Source organism: Macadamia integrifolia, chromosome 11, assembly GCF_013358625.1.
Source record: "Macadamia integrifolia cultivar HAES 741 chromosome 11, SCU_Mint_v3, whole genome shotgun sequence".
Taxonomy (NCBI): domain Eukaryota; kingdom Viridiplantae; phylum Streptophyta; class Magnoliopsida; order Proteales; family Proteaceae; genus Macadamia; species Macadamia integrifolia.
The window spans coordinates 22,303,074-22,323,212 of record NC_056567.1 but is presented as its reverse complement, the minus strand read 5'-3'; the positions used below and the strand labels follow the sequence as shown (position 1 = coordinate 22,323,212).

The 20,139-nt window shown below is 39.3% G+C and overlaps 2 protein-coding genes and 1 long non-coding RNA gene across 3 annotated transcripts; 1 reads left to right on the top strand and 2 right to left on the bottom strand.

Moving 5' to 3' along the window:
- The first annotated feature begins 10,081 nt into the window (after positions 1-10,081).
- On the top strand, positions 10,082-13,699 carry LOC122093980 (E3 ubiquitin-protein ligase WAV3-like). The gene is made up of 2 exons (XM_042664549.1): positions 10,082-11,001; positions 11,222-13,699. Exons 1-2 carry the CDS (start codon positions 10,597-10,599, stop codon positions 13,163-13,165), a joined length of 2,349 nt encoding a protein of 782 aa, XP_042520483.1. The 5' UTR covers positions 10,082-10,596; the 3' UTR covers positions 13,166-13,699.
- Positions 13,700-13,889: 190 nt separating this feature from the next.
- On the bottom strand, positions 13,890-14,623 carry LOC122093981. The gene is made up of 2 exons (XR_006144603.1): positions 14,225-14,623; positions 13,890-14,097 (listed from the first exon to the last, which is right to left on the bottom strand). It is a non-coding gene; the product is annotated as an uncharacterized LOC122093981 (long non-coding RNA).
- A 1,686-nt stretch (positions 14,624-16,309) lies between these two features.
- On the bottom strand, positions 16,310-18,630 carry LOC122093118 (protein RMD5 homolog). Its single transcript, XM_042663365.1, has one exon. It carries the CDS (start codon positions 17,655-17,657, stop codon positions 16,503-16,505), a length of 1,155 nt encoding a protein of 384 aa, XP_042519299.1. The 5' UTR covers positions 17,658-18,630; the 3' UTR covers positions 16,310-16,502.
- Between the last annotated feature and the right edge of the window lie 1,509 nt (positions 18,631-20,139).

The window sequence follows — 20,139 nt, the reverse complement described above, 5'->3', positions numbered from 1 at the left end:
AAATCAAAATTTCCCTTTCTCTAGTAATATCATGATAAGTTGGCGCTCGTGTAGCGATGAACTTTTTACCTTTTCACTCAATTTGCACCACTTTTGAACACATGAAAGCATGTGTTCTCTGAAATGTTGATGAGCTGAAACTAAGGAAGCTCCTCTTTCTCTCTCTCTCTTTCTGTCTCTGTCTCTCTCTTAACAGAGAGGGTAGGATTTGGCTTTAATTATTTTCAGCGACCTTAGGGGATGATTGAGGTCATATGGACTCTTTGTTAATCTTTAGGTCCTTTACTGAAAAATCAATCTTAATTATGAATTGGACATTCACATCCCTTGAGAAAAAGTGGAAGAAAGAGAAGTTGATGTCTACATACATGACTTCTAAGTTAGGGGTAGAGAGGACCCACTTAGCATTTATGTCCATAATTGATTAAGAGAAAAATATTTTCTAAAAGGGGTGGGATGGGAGGATTAGGTTATATATGTGGGAAATATGATGTATAACAATTTAGTTATGGATTCTTAGCAGTTATTAGTTCAGGACATGTGCACTAATAATAACAACATCTGAACCACCAACAGGGACGAAATCCTTCATTTTCAATACCAATCACAAGTCTTCACTATCCTTCTCACACCCAAAAGAAAGATTTTAATAAATAAAAGATAAATAATGCTGCTTGAATCATGGGCATTCATGGTTGTCTTCCTTTAGTTTAAATAATTAATAAGAACTTTTGTTTTATTTATTTTTTACTTTAATTTGCGCTTAAGGAAAAAAAATTTTTAATTTGTGAGTTTAGCTAAGGCTAAAGAACTCAATAACCCCAGCTCCCAGCCGACTAGGCAGTTTGACATTTGGGATCTCCACACTGTCCATTTGATAGCTTTTTATCACACATGGATATTCTCTCTTTATTTCTTTTGAATTCTTTCTCTCGTTTTCTCCAAGTTATGTTTGGATGTCAATATAAAAAAAATTGAATTTTAAGAGAGTTAAGGCATATAAATTAATCATTTGGTAAGGGTTCGTATGATCATGGACAGAGTCTTGTGAGGAAAAAGGACCGTATAAGGGATGTTTCTATTTTGCATCTTTGACTATTACAATATCTTCTTCTCTTATCTCCCTTTTACTTTTTTTGTTGCTTCTTTATTTTTCTTTTTTTATATCAAATTCATGTAATCGATCCCATTGATTGGGATAAGATTCCGTTAGTTATTGTTGCATCATCATAATTTTTGTTTATATATATATATATATATTAGTAAAATTACATGTGTAAATGCACGTGGGGGTAATCTCCCACTTAAATATTCTTAAGACCATATTATTAGGCCAATCTATCTGAAGTAAGTTCTGCAAAACTTGGTGACCTGAATGGTCAAATTCAATCTTTTTAGAAAAAATCTTTTTAAGATTAGATTATTCTAAACTTCTTTCTTTTATGTTTTTTTCTCATTTACGCTTTGCTGAGACCAAATTTTTTGAAGGCCAGATCATTTTCCTTATTTAAAAGTTTTTGAAATTGATTATTAAAAAAAAAAAAAATGATCATATTGGAGAAAGATCCAACAGTTGTCCATATGCTCTCCATATCCACAAGGTACGTTTGAGAATATCGTCAAAATATTAATTAGCATATTACTATAGCAATGGTAAGGAATAGTTCGATCCACAAGGGTTTGTGATGATGAACACAATAGGGATTAATCGGGAAATGGCAAAGTTGTCACTATAGTTTATCTTACTCAGATGAAATCCAAAACAGCATCCAATATCACCTATATCTCAGTAAAAAAAGTTATCAATCTTTAATATACAGGTGATTAGATCTCTAGTCCTCTAAGTCCTCCTCGTGGATGAATTAATGTATATGTATTTATTTATCATTGTAATATCCAATTAAGTACTGCACTAATGTACCCTTGATCTTTAAAATGAAGTGGTGATCACGACATGATAGTGCCATTCTTTGCCACAAAAGTGTGCATGGATAAAATCTCTCAACTACTCTACCATTGTTGAATGGAGATCATGGATCATCGATGGACAAATAGGCTGGTGGGTCTTAGACTTGCATTAAGTAGTGTTCCTATTTTGATTATTCTATGTTTGAATATTGTTTCCCTAATCTGAATGTATGTCTGCCCTAGATCAGGAGTACTAATTAATATGTCAATTTTGTGATTCCTTGGTTTTGGTGTATTAGATATACCAAGACTTACTCCAACTGCATGACATTCACCATTATAAAGGAAATATAAGTTCTTTAGTTTGGTGGTGTTGTTATATATATACACACACAGTACTATTTTAAAGAAGTAGGAATGAAAGAAAAATAATTTGAGAGTGACAAAAGCTAGGCTGAGTATTGTTTATCTATTGTAGTGAGGAGGGCACATAGCTCCAGAGTAAAAGCCTTAGGTATACTTTGCTATGTCCAAGGGGTGGATTTCTTGAAGTACCTCTGTAACTTCCACATTATGTTACAGAGCTCCAAATCTAGTGCCCAACTTTGTATAGTAAAAAAAAAATGGCAATGAAGGGGCTTTCACTACAACTCTGTTGTATGCCATTACTTTAATGTTACAAAGATAGGTAGCACAACACATCAATATCAGCATCAAACTAGAGTTGCAAATCATAGTAAGGCACTGAAAAACAAAATTGAACTACACAGGGAAACCAAAAAAATAAAAGTACAATAGAGAATCCATAAAAAAAATCAATAGGTTAAGAGGAAAGTAAGACGTATATGATGTCTGGACTCTGGACTGTAAGTGAATTTCTATGAGCAGAAAGTTTTGCTTGGAAATTCTTTATGATGTGAAGCATCTGAAATTGAGAAGCGTTGTGCTAGTGAATCAAGAGCAGAGGAGAGAAGGAATTTGTCGTTACTGTAGTTGCTCTTTTGTTTTATCTCTGGTACATATAAGCAATTGCTCATCTGTGAATGAATCTCCTACAAAGAAGGGAGAGAGAAATTTGGCAATCAAATGCTAATCTAATACTGAATCAATAGACCATTTAATTACACTGCTCAAAAAAGTCGTTCAGCTTCTTTTAAATCGTTCTTTGATTTTTTTTTTCTCAATCCCTAACTAATGCTCCCATAATTTGATTCCTAGTTATTAGGGAACTTTTTTTTTAAAACCTCCCCTTTTTGTGCACCCCAAGAGAGCTGTTCGGCTTCTTTCAAATCATTGCTGGGAATTTTTTTCTCAATCCTTGGTTTGTGCTCCCATGATTTGATTCCTAATTAGGGATTTATTTTTTAAAACCTCCCCCTTTTGTGCAGCCCAAGAGAGTTGTTTGGTTTTTTTCAAATGGTTTTTGGATTTTTTTTGTTCAGCTTATTTCAAATCATTTTTAGAATTTTTTCTCAGTCCCCAACTAATGCTCCCTTGGTTTGATTCCCAATTATTAGGATTTATTTAAAATAAAATTCCCAATTTTTTTTTTTCTAATGTCAAAGGGTTTTTTGTCTGGAATTTTAAAACCTCCCCTTTTGTTGTGCATTATTATATACTCGTAATTTTTTTTTTTTAAGTAATAAAAAAAGAGTGCTCCATGGTAGTGATCACAACTCTTAGGACAAACCTCTGTACAGTAAACAGTGCTTCTGCAGAACCAATGGTGAATGGACTATAGTTTTCACCACTTGGCTACTAACCTCATTGGTTTATACACTCGCAATTTGTTTCTTAATTATTAGTCTGAAATTTTTTCCCCTCTAGGGTGGTTTGATCATTTTAAAAGCTTTTTTTTTTTTTTTTTTTTATCAATGGGGTTTTTGTGTTTTTTAAAAAGTATATCAATGAAGTGAATTAGGTAATTTTAATAGTAGTATGATATGATCTATTCTTCTAATGAAATTTAACATTTTCTATGCAATATTGAAAGAATGAGGTGGTAGGGTTTGGTGACGGTAGGAGCATGATCAGGAAACTGCTATGTTTGAATTTGGATGGAGTTTTGTACTACTATGTCTGCAATTGATATTTTGTTGGTTTCTCTCGGGGACTTAATAAGAGATGGTGTGATAATAATAATAAGTAAATTCTTAAAAACGATAGGGATCGGATGTGGATGAGATGCATGGGGTCAGATAATGATGGGATTAAAGGGTCCCAGTCCAATCAATCAGAAGGAAGGTTTGGAGTGGGTGATGTGATCTGGGCCGTGGGTCTCACCAATTTGTATTATATAATAATAATAATAATTTATATGAAAAGCAGAAGAGGTACAAAGGAATCGGATGATCTGCCTTCTATGATTGATTTTTGTCATGTGTCATGTGTCTCACTCGAATCCCAACTGGCAATTTAATATTGGTTATCATCTAATTAAAATTTGGAAATGTAATGAGCTTTAAATAGACCATTCTGACCCCATGATTTGAAGGGGCTAATCCTTGGATCAGCCTAGGACTCTTAAGTTGGGATCCGGCTCCTCTCTCTTCGGCGTTCATTATCTAATTTTTTCGTATAACTACTTAAAGTGAGCGTCACATGTTTAGATGGTAATCAAATAGTTATTAACGCCTTATGTTTTCATGTTTTTATTAGTATCTCATTCTCTGTGTCTTTTCTCAAAATGTTGGATCACCTTTTAAATACGTGGTACTCGTTCAGATAGCTATGAACCAACCTAAATGATGGGTGTTGAAGAAAATAATCGAATCCCCTAACTTGAGAGGGAAGGAGGAAGGAGGAAGGAGGAAGGAGGAAGGTGGAAGGAGGGGTAACTTTGGATCGGGTCGGGTCTTTTACTTTGCATTACTACCCGGTACACAAGTGAAGAAAAGGAAACGGAAAGCGATGAAGGGGGTGCACTAAGGAGGGGAATGCTGAAACGTGGAAGCAAGAGCATCCGCAGAAAGGGTGACATGGATAGGCAACATGAGCTGTCCTCTCGCCACGTGGCCGCTCCTCTACTACTACAACAACTTCTCGGTCCCCAACAACAACTGCTTAGTGCAGTTGGTGAGCTGTGGTGTGTATAAAACCCATGCTCACTAGGAGGTCTCGAGTTCGAGTCTCCTAGCTGTTACCTACTTCCACTCCACTCTACTCTGAGATATTAATAGAGAGGATCAGGTATTTGATGGTTTTGCCATAAAAAATATTCGTATCGTATTGTATTTAGAAAAGTTATTGGAATATTCAAATTTGTATATATTTTTCATTCTTCCCTCTTTGGAAATTTTTTTTATATCCCTTTTAGTGGTTAAGTCATTAATTCTAAGGAAGTCTATGGCACTATCTAACCTATTCCTATTATATTTATATCATTTTACTTTATGTCCAAATCATAATCTAATTTTATATCGACCAAGTATTAAAGTTGGTGGTTGATTCGATATCAATTCTTAAAACCTTATAGAATATAAATAAAAAGATATATTTAAATATTATCATTGAGAAAAGATTTATATTTATCTTTTCTCTCTTTATATCGCATATTTTTATTTTCAAAATGATCTTTTTATATATTTGAAGACATTAGCGGTTGTTTTCAACCATTTGATTACGTTAAGATTATCCCTTGTTGTTATTATAATTAATTTTATTTAATAAAAAAAAATCACCTGATTTGCAATCAAACAATGACCTTTTGTTTATTTTTATATAATATAATAGAATTTATCAAGAAAGAAATAATAATAATAATAATAATAGAGTAATTAATTATAATATAATAAGAAAAATACAATACGTAGAATACAAATGAAAGGTTCATCGGGGGTCACAACTCACATGTCATAAGATAAAGACTCATAACAACGTTCTCATAATCCCTGACGTCCTGACATACATTAAATGTAAACTCACTCCCCGAGGCACTGCCTACTGCCTCTCTCACTTCCTTATAGATCCTACTTTATAGATAGACTGATAGATAGAAAGAAAGAGAGAGAGAGAGAGTATAAACAAAGCTTAGGCGTCCGGTTGCCTCGGAAAATACGAGAGCAGTGCAGGTTGCCAGCTGCCACGTACACCTCAAAATGGAAAGGTTGATTAAACCTTTGGGTCAGATGCCAGAGAGAGTGTGTGGGTAGTACAAATGGAATCCATTTACTGCCTTCCCTCTCCAATCTGGACAATCTCCATTCACTCCAACCCCAAAGCTGCTTGGGGATTATTACTCATTACTTACTAATATAAGGCACTTACATCCAAGCACAACCTCGCCAAAAGAAGTAAAAATAGGTAAAAGTAAAAACTACTACTGCCTACCCCTACTTACCACATAGTCAAACTAGGAGAAATAAAAAGGGCAAGGGAAAGGGAAAGGGAAAGGGAAAGAAAGAAGGAGCCTGGCTAACGGCCGTTTAAGTCTTGTTTGGGGCGGGGGAGGGTGGGGGGTTAGAACCGTCAAAAAGAGTTTCCCAACAGTTTCCCGCTTCAACGTAAGGGTTGTCAAAACCTAGTCCAATCCGATAAAATCAACCAAAATCAATCAATAAAACTTAAATTGAATCAAATTGATCTTTATTGGATTGATTTTGGACTGAGTTATATTGGGATCAGTTAAAAATTGGACCAATCAATAATCAAATCGAAACCAAACCGAATGAAATTGATAAAAAAATAAATGATTATAAGATTATAAATTGATGAATTAACTATCCATTTTTCACAATATTAGTGAGAAAATTTTTTATCGTAAGGAAAATTGCTACAAATCATTGATTAGGTTATGAATAGAAAAATTGATTTATAAATTGTAATAATGATTCCATTGATTTCCTAATTCACTATACAAAACTAGTTGGATAATTAAATGAATGATTGGGGATAATAGAGTTCATTTTGTGATTTCTATATTAGTCATCTTCTTAGTAATTTGTTATTTATTGGTTTCAAAATTAGTTCCCTTACAACGATAAACCATGATTTAATCATAATCATAAATTTAAAGTGTTTTTTTTTTCCATCAAATATTGTCACTATAAGTTATGCATATAAGATTTGATTATGATTGAAGCCCATTAATAAATCAATTTAAATCGATATTAACCCGATATTGAAAAATCGAAATAAAAAGAAATCAAATCGGACCGAAATCAAAACTAATCGAAAACCGAAGTTCCTTAACGGATTGATTTTGGTCTCCCTCATTCTTAAACCAAAATCGATTCAATCCAATCGAAACCAAACCGAACCGATCAATTGACACTCCTATCCCCACGTGATTGTTGGAATTATTGATTGTGTTTGTTTTGGTTTCTGGACATCTCATCTCATCTCTTTACTGCTACTCCCGTTTTCACTTCCATTGTCATCTTCGTTTTTTTTTTTTTTTTTTCTCTCTAATTCTATGGAAATGGAAAATATAGAAAATATAAAAAATAATATAATTTGGTAATTTGGGGAAGTTACCAGTAAGGCAGTCAGAAACTTGGAAGAGACATTCCCAGTTCCCAACTGCCATCGCTGCCCATGGGAGAGAGTGGATTTAGCGTATTGCAGAAGAAAACTCAGAGGGGACTGGGGGGATCTTTGAACTTTTGAGTGGTAGTAGTAGTAGTGGAACTCGAAATATACTGCAGATCCTCTGGGTTTTTTCATTCCGTTCCACTTCCCGATTTCAATTGCAGAAGCATGAATTTGGAAGACGACTTGTCGTGCATTCGATCAGATCCTCGGAATCATATAACACTGTAGCGCATTGTATCTTGCTTTTTATGTATACCACAACATTTGACCAGAATTAGGAACAAGACTAATCCTCACCAACTCCATCTTTTCTTTACTGCTAGTTTAGGCCAGCCAAAGAGAGAGAGAGAGAGAGAGTTTACTACTACTCTCTTTCTCCTCTTCAGATCATGTGGCTAAGTGCTAATTGGAGTTCAATTAATACAACAAAAAAATAATGGCAACGGATCCACATTCTGCCGGCGTGGGATGGTATTTCTGACTGCCACAACAATGACCATCTTGAAACATAGGAGGTGTTTGTGATAAAAATTGATCAAGTGAACTTTTTTGCAAGATTTGGTACTTCACAATATACCTACACAGAAGAGCTGATAAAGGAAAGTCGGGCTGACTTGATAGGGGGACTTTTCGATACTTATTTCTTCAACAATAGATACTCAAGAGAGTTTTTTTATGTGGGGGGCTTATCTTGATATTTATAGGCAGTGAATGAAAAGAGGAAGTTGATGAGAGTTTTATTTTTGGCAAGTAGTTCACTCTTGTTAGATATATTTTGAAAGAGTCCCATTAGGTAAGTGTTTACCTTATTTGTTAAGAAATTAAATTTGTTGAGTTAGCAATAAAATCTGTTGAGTTAGCAAAGAATGATCCTTGGGATTGTCTCCGCAATTGTCGGGATCGAATTAGATTTCTTGGGGAGGCGATCTGACAAACGACCATGTAGATAGGTGATCAAAGTGCTAAGAGATGACCTGAGAGGTCAGTCTTCTCAGTGATGACCTGAATGGTCAACTCGGCCAAGGGATGACTCTAGGGGTTGACTCAATCAAGGGATGACTTAGGAGGTCAGTCTTCTTAGGGACAAACTAAATGGTTGACTCAACCAAGGTATTACCTGAAGGGCGACATTTTTATCGTAATCGGGAAGGAATGTCTAATTATTCTTTTTTTTTTTTTGTAAAGCTTATGATTTTTATGTAAAATGACCTACATGTTAGGAACGAGAAAGAATATTAGAAGACAAATTACAATATCAAGCATTTTTTGTGGAATGTTGTGAATCCTTGTGAGATAGGACCCGCTGCTAGTATGATCTCCTGGTTGTACGAGTCGGCATTCAATACTGTCCCACCTTGTGCCATTATAAGAATAAAGAGTGGTATATCTGGAAACAATGACACATGTTGGATGCTGATTCATACAAACAGTTGATCCATTTTCAATCCAAGTATAGATCATACCAAGGACAAAAAAGAAAAGAAAAGAAAAGAAAGGGATTTGTGTTGATCTTGGATAGGTATTGGAATTTGATTGATCATAGTGTCAGTCTAATGACTCTTTTTTTTTTTTTGGTGAACAATCTAACTTAGGGGTGTCAAATCCAAGACCGACCTGACTATATCAATCGGAACCGACTGTTTATAGATCGGCCCGGCCTGGACCGTTTATTAAATGTGTCGGGCTTGAGCCCGGCCTTTTTACAAATAGTCGGTCTTAATTTTTCTACTTGGACCTTCAAGTGCCCGATCGAGACCGACCGAATAACACATGACCGAGATCGGCCTATCGTACACCGACCTGACCCGACCCTTTAATGAGTGTAGAATACCTATTTTACCCCCAGATTAAAGAGTAAAAAATAAAGAAAGAAAGCTCGTTTAGTATATGTCAAACCGTCAAAAGGTTTTACAAATATTTGATTTATTGTTTCGTTAAAGTGAAGTAGCTAAAAAAAAATGAAATGGTTGGGCTTGCATTTCTTGTAATTTTTTGGGCTTGAATGAGCAGAATTAAGTGGGTTGGAATGTAAGAGTACATTTTAAAAAGGACCCGTTTAAAAACCAGTTAAAATCCGTTTAACATTAAATATATCCGTAGTTCGATTAAGGCCCTACTAAAGCTCGAGGCCGACCGAATATAAAACATACCATGCCTTAACTAACTAAGCTCGATTAATTAAATGGACGAACACGATGCAGTCTTTGAAAGCCTTCAAACTTAATTAAACCCGATTGAGACCGGACAGGCCCAATCGGTTGACAGCCCTAGTCTAACGACTCTAACCACTAATGGATGTAATGGCTGTTACTTGTGTCTTTCCATTCATATGTCTACCAAATCAGAGTTTCCATTCATATATAAGGATTGGAACATTAATGAGAGAATGACTAAATAGAGAGAGAGAGAGAGAGAGAGAGAGAGAGAGAGAGCGTGGGCACAAAATTTCTAACAAATGGCGAAGACCGTAAGTTGCAACGGAAAGGTTAGGGAGTAAGTGAGCGATGTGGGGTCCACGATTAGACCTTAATTTCTCACGGAATCAAACGGAAGGCGAAGTTGACGAACCATGTGAAAAATATTTTTAAACAACGTTTGGAAGGCAAGAAAAGACGAGGAAGTGTTGGCCACCTGCCGGTTACCGGCTAAATTCGATGTCACCTTTTCAACGATAATAAATTTGCATTCATCGAAAAGCTTCCCTTCCCTTCCCTTCTCTTCTCTTCTCTTCTCTTCTCCCTATACATATACGTCTCAGAGAGAAAGGGACTAGCAGCAGTAGTAGTAATTTTTCCCAGTAACAGATCTCAAAAGAAAGAGGATCCTTTAAAATATTTTGGCAGAGCTGCTGAAGCCCTTTTTGTTGCAGTGAGAGTGATCTTTTTGAGTCTATCGATAGAGCAAGCAATAGCGGAAGAAAAAAGAAGAAAGGACGAAGAGAGTAGAATTGTAAAAAAAAGACCCTTTACGAGTTACATCTAATCCTCTTATTGTCTCTTCCTTTTCGATCAATCCATGCTCGTCTCGCTAGACCTACTGCACCCGATCCTGCCATTTTGTCTTCTTTGGCAGCACTGCGAATACTACAAAACTCAGTTTTCTCTTCCAACAGAATTAAGGGAATAGGAAGATAGCAAGAGAAAGGGATATTTCAAAATGGGTACTGGTTGGCGTAGAGCTTTCTGCACATCGATCCCTAGAGACCGAGAAAGCGCCACCGAGGAGAAGCATCTGAGGAGTAGCAGTCCTAGCCCCAAAAACTCTTCCAGATTGAGTGGTTTTCTCTCTGGCGTTAGCAACCCTTCGACGCCACGATTGCAGTCTCAACCCGTTTCAACCCCGAGCTTGCGCTGCCGAACTACGACGGTTACAGCCCCGACTTACCCTGCTGCTTACGACAGTCCCAGACTCCAATGCAAGACCACAGTGACTACTTCTGGTGCGGATTCTGTTGCCATAACGACGACGAGAAGCCATAGATTTTCCAAGAGTTTGAAACCGTCTTCTCCCAGATCTCCTTTGAGATTTTCCCTCTTCAAGGCCAGCTTACGACTCTCTAGGGTAAGAATTACTGTGTACGATTTGTAATCTTCTCTCTGCCCTTTTGCTGTCTTCCGATCTTTTCCTCCTTTTTCTTTTTTCTGTTTTGCTATCGTACGTTGAAGAGGAAGTTGGTTAGAGTTAATTCGTGAGTGTTTGGGCGAATGATGATGATGATGGAATTTGACTTTTGATGGCTTTTTCTTTTTCTTTTTCTTCCCTTTTTTTGGGGGAAATTCAGAGTAGCTGCGGGATATGCCTACAGAGCGTAAAGACTGGTCAGGGAACGGCCATATTCACGGCGGAATGCTCTCATGCCTTCCACTTCCCCTGCATAGCCGCGCACGTTAGGAAACACGGCAGCCTCGTCTGCCCTGTCTGCAATACAAGCTGGAAGGAAGTACCTTTACTAGCGATTCACAAAAATCAAGTGCCACCTTCGGAGTCCGTAGATGGGAACGAAAAAGTTAAGAAACACAGAAGAGGAGGAACCAAGGAAGAGAAAAGAAAAGAAACAGTGCCGCTTTGTTCGATTCGAGATGTGAAGACGGAACAAGATCAGCAGCAATCGAAACCGTCAGATCCTAGGAAATACGACGATGACGAGTCTCTGCTATCTCCGACGGCTGGTTCGCGGTTCGTTCCGATTCCTGAGGCTGACGAGAATGGCGAAGAGGTTCCGGAGGAAGACGAAATCGAGGAGTTCCAAGGGTTCTTCGTGAATCCCAACCCTTCGTCTACCATTAAGATTTCCACCGACGACGGCGCAGTCAACGGCAGAGATTTGAGGAACGTGGAGGTGAGGCTTCTCCCGGAGGCCGCAGTGGTCTCAGTTGGCCGGAGTCACGAGACTTACGTGGTGGCATTGAAGGTGAAGGCTCCTCCACCCCCAGCGCGCGCTAGCACGACAGCAGCGCCTCTGCTCGACCCCTCGCGCCGTGCGCCGATTGATCTGGTCACCGTGTTGGATGTGAGCGGGAGCATGACCGGCGCCAAATTGCAGATGCTGAAGCGTGCCATGCGGCTTGTGATATCGTCGCTTGGCTCCTCTGATCGGCTCTCCATCGTTGCCTTCTCGGCGTGCTCCAAGAGGTTGCTGCCGCTAAGAAGGATGACGGCTCAGGGCCAACGCTCGGCGCGGCGAATCATCGACCGGCTCATCGCTGGGCAGGGTACCAGCGTTGGAGAAGCTCTGAGGAAAGCCGCTAAGGTGCTGGAAGATCGGCGGGAGAGAAATCCCGTGGCCAGTATCATGCTCCTATCGGACGGCCAGGATGAGCGTGTCTCTAGAACGAATTCAGAGGATCGACGGTGTTCGAAACCCCAAGTGTCGTCGACAAGATTCTCACATTTGGAGATCCCGGTGCACGCATTCGGCTTCGGGGAGAATGGGAGCCAGCCGATCAGCCACGAGCCAGCGGAAGACGCTTTCGCCAAATGCGTGGGTGGGCTGTTGAGTGTGGTAATGCAGGATCTAGGGCTCCAGATTGGCTTCTGTTCCGGCTGTGCTCCAGCAGAGATCGCTGCCGTGTATTCCTGCGGGGGACGGCCTACGCTGCTGGGGTCTGGAACGGTGAAGCTAGGGGACCTGTATGCGGAGGAGGAGAGGGAGCTTCTGGTGGAATTGAGAATCCCGACGGCGGCAATTGGGGCCCACCACGTGATGTCTGTGCGGAGCTGTTTCAGGGACCCAGCAAGTCAAGAGGTGATGTACGGGGGAGAACAGACGCTGATGATACCCAGGCCGCACGCTATACGGTCATCAGGGCCAAAGATTGAACGGCTGAGAAATCTGTTCGTGACGACGAAGGCAATTGCGGAGGCCAGGCGATTGGTGGAGCACAACGAGCTTTCAAGTGCGCACCACCTGCTTGCTTCGTCTCGGGCGTTGCTGATGCAGTCGAGTTCGATTTCTGCGGATGAGTGCCTTAGGGGTTTGGAAGCAGAGATAGCGGAGCTGCACTGGCAGAGGCAACAACAGCAACAGGGGAGTCAGATCCAACGGCGTAGGATAGCGGGGATAGTGAGGGAGAGGGATCCAGCTGCTTACATTGATGAGAATGGGGAGCCGCTGACGCCGACATCAGCTTGGAGAGCGGCGGAGCGGCTTGCTAAGGTGGCAATAATGAGGAAGTCGTTGAATAGAGTCGGCGATTTACACGGCTTCGAGAACGCTAGATTCTAATCTTATAATAATAAAAATTAATTTTCATCTAATTAACAAAATGGATGATAGAGTGGGCCGGCCCATCATTACAGACAAGCAGTACCCGACGGATAGGCCCTTTCTGGATGAGTGGGGAAAAGGTTGAAAAAGATAGGAGAAACCCTACTGAATTGATTGTAGCAAAGGCTGGGGGTGGGGGGCTCACCTGGTCTCTTGTTTCACTTTCAAATTCCAAATAGATGATTAAAAACTACATCTCAGATGAATTTTAGGGTGGCAGCAGCAGTGTGGAACTGAAGAAGCAAAAAAGTTATTATGAGAAAAAACACACAATTGTTAAAAGAGTAAAGGGGTGGGGAGAGACTAAGAAATAAATTTTCTTTTGGGTGTTGAGGGGAGTTTTGGGATGTCAATTGTGTAAATGCATGTACTAGAGTGGACATCCTTTGTTGTTCATTGAATTTTTTATTTTAGAACTTTTTTCCTTGACAAGGGTTTGGAGTTTGTGGGTTTTCTCAATGTGTATAAACTTATAGGGGAAGTGCACACACAGCCATGCTTGAAGGTACTAAACTGGTGGTGAAAAGCTAGTACATGTAAGGGGTGGTACAAAACGAGAAGGGCACAACACCTCACTCAACCCATCTCCTTCTCCACATGTATGAAATCAAGATTGCACTACAGTGGCACCATAATCAATGTGATGTATCCATTACTAACGCATTTCATCAAACATCTTACATACAAATAACAAACCAAGTAATTCCATTATAAATGCAAAGGCTTTTCATGATATGGATCCAAGACAGATCTTCACTCAAAGCTCACACTTTTTATCTGTCTGAGTTCATGGCTGTTATCAAGGACATGCTCCTATTCTTCATCACCCAAGAGTGAACACTAATGTCTCAACTATATTCCTCATTTCCGCTCAACTATTTTCTGCATTTCTGGAATTTGCAGAACCACCATTAACATAACCCAAATGCAAAATTCGAAAAACGAAAAGAGGGCTCAATGCGTTAGCATGACTTTAGCAATACGTTTGCAAAACAAAATTAAAAGGAGGAAGCTTACAAAATGGAAAGCAAAAGCAGGGGAGCTTGTGATTTTTGTCTCTTTTCCTTTATTAAATGTATAGCTCTGCTTTTCATGAATGGGAATGTGTGGGTGTGGGTGGTGGTGGTGGTGGTGTAGTACTGTACTTGCTTGCAATAGTTGCATCCCTCGCTGCCAAAGTCTCACATCTGAGAGTGATTTCTCACTGATTTGGGATGGAACATGCAAGTGACCGCTCCGCTCCCCCCGCAGGTGTCTCCGTTTATCCGTGTCTGTGTTTGTATGCATGTGGATGATATACGAGAAAGACATGATCCTTTCTATATGCTTTCTTCTTTTCTCTTTCTTTCCTTTTAAAGCCTTAACTTTATCTGGGAAAAGGTTCTCTCACCTACGGTGACATGCAGGGTAGGGTGCACCAACACCTAATACTTTTACCTCTTTCTTTTTCACATAAAATGACCTGCTGCCTTTATGATACTAATTCTTCGCACCTGATTTGGATTGGAATCAACCTTGATCAATCTCGATTCTGATCATATCAGAAAATTAGAACTGCTGATTGTAGGGTTTCAAGAACTGAGTTGTCGGGTTGATTTTAGGATTTTTAGAACAATTCTGATATGATTCGGATTAGAATCTCAGCAGGGATTGATTCGATCTCCGATTTCAATTTTAATATCCTTGCCTCCTATGTACAATATTATTTTGTTGCCCTTCATTATTACATTCCTTATGCCGCATGTTCAGTTTATTGGGGAGAGACTTGTATGGGTATTAGCATCATCCGAGTCAAACCACATGGTTAAGGAAGAGAGAAAGTGAGGAAGATCAGTACTTTGTACATTAGTTTCTATTTTTCATATTAGGCTATATTTCGATGTCAAAAAAATATATATATATATAATCTACGAAAAAAATTATGATGACACAATAATTGATTTATGTATTCAGTTCTCTCCAATTTGAATTTACTTTTAAAATAGCCTAATTCCTAATATTTTGCAATACATTCTTGTCGAAAGAAAGAAGGAAAAATAATCTGCACCAAAAATATTAGCAAACATTATGATATTGAGGTCCATTTTGGTTAGTTTCTGGATTATCATCCCTAGATCCCCACTTAATAACCTTATAAAAAGTTCTATTAAAGTTTCATTTATTCTTGTGCTTTCACAGTAAAGCAAGTACCTTATGGAGTAAGGAGGTGAAAGCCCACACAATGTGTTGGTGTATGATGTCTTGTGATTCCGTCGCAGTTTAATCCAGGGAGTACTGGTGCAGCACCTAGACAGCCAGGACGGCGGTCCCGCTAGCCGGTTAGCGGGCCGTGGGGGTTGCAAGGGGGGCAGGAGGCCCCCCTGCACAGCAGGGGGTGTAGGGGGGCGTAGCCCCCTGCTCAAATTTTTTATTTGAGGGCAATTGTTGTTTAATCCGGATTAGGGTTTTTTCGCTATATATTTGTAGCGAGGGTCTCTTTCTCTGTAATGCAAGCAATACGGAGAGGTGTGAGGAAGAGCATTGTAACCCTATTCTCCATTGATAGTGAAGCAGGATCTCATCTCACCGGGGACGTAGGCAACCTTGCCGAACCTCGTAAAATCTGTGTGCATTGTTTGTTTTGTTTTTCCATTATCTTCTGCATCGTTTTAGGGTTGCGTTTCTACACAATGAGCTCTTGTTTTTCTTCGAGCAGCAGCTCTTCCTGTCTTCGAGAGAGCTTATTTCTTCTGGAAATAAAGCATTTCTATCAAACCATTGTTAAAATGGATCAAAAACAATCTGCCTTGTTCTGATTCCGGGTAGAAGGTATTGCAGCGATATGTCCATGCTCTAGCCTCTAGAGCTTTCTTGGATTCTAAGAACAGTTCTGAAACAATAAGGGACGTGTACAAGGGAAATTTGCAAGTAAGACACTACACAGTATATGATTTACCCAATTAATTAGGCTACATACAAATAGGGTTTGAAATGTGGCTCTTAAGCCATTTATGCCAAGCTGCATAAAGCAATAGAGTTGAAACACAGCACAGCGAGTCAGCGACAAGAAAAATCTGCAGCCAAACACAGCACTGTCAGTGATACTGCCTTGCTCACCATATCTTTAAAAGTTGAGAAGATCTTGATATATGCATCTGGGGACTTCTCATCTGAATCTAAAAAGAATGTCTATTTACAACTGAAAACCAAAAACCCACACCCGCAGCTACATCACCAATACACGGGCACAGCCACCCACACAACATGCTTTCAGTTCGTCATGGGAAAACACGAGAAAGCAGTTCATACACCACAATCAAAAATAAAGCTGCCTGCACTGAGCAACAGTGGCCTCGAGTGGACAGTATGGACATTTGAAAGTGCGTGTGCTACTCTTAGATAATTTCACGATGGACTGTTTGCAGAGCACATGTCCACAGGGCATCAGCATGGGTGGGTTCTCTTCACTACCTTGATCCTTGGAAACTGGACAGACAAAGATGGAGTGAAACTGGAACTCCCTCCCCAAATCCACTGGCACTGGCAACTGCTTCATCGCTTGCCACTCCTGCTTCTTTGCCCACATCACATTTGCAAGCTTAAGCAGGGTTGGCAACCCTTGGACCCCAGCTGCTATTGCCACACTCAAAGGGCTCTCATAGGATTGTCCCAGAAGACTGCAGAATTGCTGAGTCAGCTCCTCTGCCAACTTCTCCCAATGGGTTAGAGACAAAAACTCAGCATATGGGGAGCAGTCAAGCCTTCCCGCCCACAATAGACAGCCCATGAACTTCTGGATCTCAACCATACGCAGGGAGGCAAAAGGAGCAAGGTAAGTTCTAGCATACTTGAGAGCATCTCCTCTGCTTCCTTTCTGCAGTATCTCCAGAAACTCTAACTGATGAAGTTTCAGCTCAATACTTGAACCATTTTTTACAAGCTTCTCACGATTGATGGCAGCCCAGTTCAGGGCAGGTTGAAGGTTCCTAGCTCCCATGGCCTCAAGTATCTGATACATATCCAAAAACGGGGATTTAAGGAAGTTGCTCTCTGGTTCTCTGGCTTCATTTATGAAACAATCCCCAAGATCAAACAGACCCAGTCGGTAGAAATGGCCAGCAATGATTTGATTTATCGTGTGCATGTCAAAGTCAACATTTCTGTAGGCCTTGGATATGTCTGGATTAAATGATTTCTCAAGAAGCTTAGCGTATTTGCTCAATCCCCCATTCACATCCTTATGCCAAGCTGCTAAGTGATCAAGAGGGCCCATACGAGTCAATTCATAGAAAAGCTCCTTCATAAGGTTTATCAGATCAGCTGGAGAAGGGTCATGGAGAGTGTGCAGTTTTGCCAGTGTGTATTTAATTTCTCCCACAGAAGTCTCGATTACCTCTTGGGTATTCGAAAAACAAAACTTTTGCTTCTTTGCAACACGATCAAATGCACCTTTGATGGTACTCAGCTCCATTCCTATTAGTCAATAGCCTGACTTCCTTCCTACTTCGTATTGGATGATGTGGTCAAAATGCTAATATCCTGCAAGAAAGTGATAGGTGACAAAAAACTAACATTAAAGACAACAAATCAGTTCAAACAAGGATAATTACACAATCAGTATTTCCAAAACATTTCTTTTGACATTAATCAGCAGACCTGGCCAAAGTGGAAGAGGTGGTTTCATGCTATAAAAGTCCACCCCAATATTGAATCATGAAAGTAAATGACATCATATCAAGTATCTTTCATTTTTTTTCCAGGAAACCGAAAAGTTGCATTATCACACAAGGTGATACAAAGAAATATGTAATTACACTTCAATTGGTTACTATCACAGACTACACAGCTTTTCAGATTACAAGCTAAAAGAATGTCTGTCACCTAAGAGCCTTCCAAGTTTCAACAATATTATGTCATATTAATATGGGATTTATAATGGATATCCAGACTTTCATTTTTTTTCCAGGAAACCGAAAAGTTACATTATCACACAGGGCGATACAAAGAAATATGTAATTACACTTCAATTGGTTACTATCACAGACTACACAGCTTTTCAGATTACAAGCTAAAAGAATGTCTGTCACCTAAGAGCCTTCCAAGTTTCGACAATATTATGTCATATTATAATATGGAGAAACAAAAGGAATGAGAGAAATCAAGGACTTTTACTTGCCCAATGGTGGTCATGGGGATTTGCACTATCCATGTTCATACATAGAGAGATTAAGGCTGTATACTCTAATAGGACAGAACATCCAGCATGAATCAAGCATATTACAGTACATTCCATGCCTAAACTAATATGCAAATTAAAACTGGATTACATGAGTAGAGCTCTATAGCACACATCTAAAAAGCCCAGCAAATCTCTATGAACTGCCAAAGGATAGGGGAATACAATTAGTGACAATTATCTCCCGCATCCATAGTTGCAACAGCTAGGGGACAGCAATATGGCCAATCCACTGATAAGGGGTTGAGCTAAGCGACAGTTGAATATCAATGCTATATTTCCCTCACCGCCCCCCCCCCCCTTCCATCTCTCTCTCTCAAAATTTCATCATTGCCTGCTCATCCAGATTCCACAGTGAGCTCTCATCAAAATTAAACTTGGGCACTTGCTGAGGGAGAGGTGCTCTCTGCTGCAAAGAATTGGAGATGATCTCAACATGACAGTGTTAGAAGTTCGTTGATATGAAGAACTTCTTCATATTCACTTTCCTCACAATGGATCATGAAACAATATTACAGATATTTTATATGCCTAGTTTTCTATACTTGAGATTGACAAAGAGCCAAACTGCCCCACCAGCTACATGCAATTAAGCATTTTCCCTACTAGAGGAAGCCAAACTGCCCCCAGAAAGGCGCAACTTTACTTCTTTCTGGTTCCTATTTATTTCCCCTAATCTAATGCATCTTATCAGCCTCACAAAATAACCAGAATGTTTAAGGTGTTACTTGGTAGACAAGGGTAATAGGATATAAAGGAGACTAGAATTTATTGAGTGAGGGTAGACTCGGAGGAATCATGGGGGAAAGTGCTGTCTTCCTCAACCTTAGAATTTTATTACAACTGAATTTCTGCGAATTCCTTTCTTTTCTAGAAACTACTTGATTTCTTGGTTTCAAAATAGGATGTGTGGTATAAAAATAGATAATCTGTTCCCCCCTTTTCCCCAGAAAGATCTTGGAGATTGTAGTGCTTACTCTCAAACTCTTCATATAAAGCATTGAAAGAAAACAAGGAGTGAACCTACCAAGAGGAGACTGAAATAACCTAGAGGGGGGGTGAATAGGTTATACTAGTGAAATTTTAACTCTTTTCGATGTATAGAACACAAGTGTGATTGTAATTTAAAACAATGCGGAATAAATAAAATAGGCACAATCACACAACACAAGATTTATACTGGTTCGACTCAATCCGAGTCTAGTCCACTCCCTACAAGAATCCTCTTGTAAGGTATTCCACTAGTTCTCCCTTTCAGTACAGTAGGTAGGGAAGAAAACCTTTACAATCTTTTTCACGGATAAGAGTATCCTTACAAATCTCCTTTTCAGGCAGAGAGACGCCTACACAATCTCTTTTAGAGGTAGAGAGAGACCTTTCTCTTTTTAGGATAAGAGTATCCTTACAATCCTAAGTACAGTCTAGAATTGTAAAAAAAAAACAGAAAATAAGAAATAGTGGAATAAGAGGAATACCTCAAGTATGGTGCAAATGAGAGTGAATAATAAATGATGAGTGATGCACCTTATGTAAAGTCCTCTCTTACGGCTTTGACTTGCACAGGAGAGAGTAGAGAACTTTAATTAAGACTGAAGCCTCTTCTTTGGGATTTGTGTAACAGAATAACTCAAGTAGAATAAACTTCTCTAATGCTTGCAATAATGCTCTTTAAGCTCTTTCTTAATTCATAATTAATTAAGAGTGATTAAGGTATTTA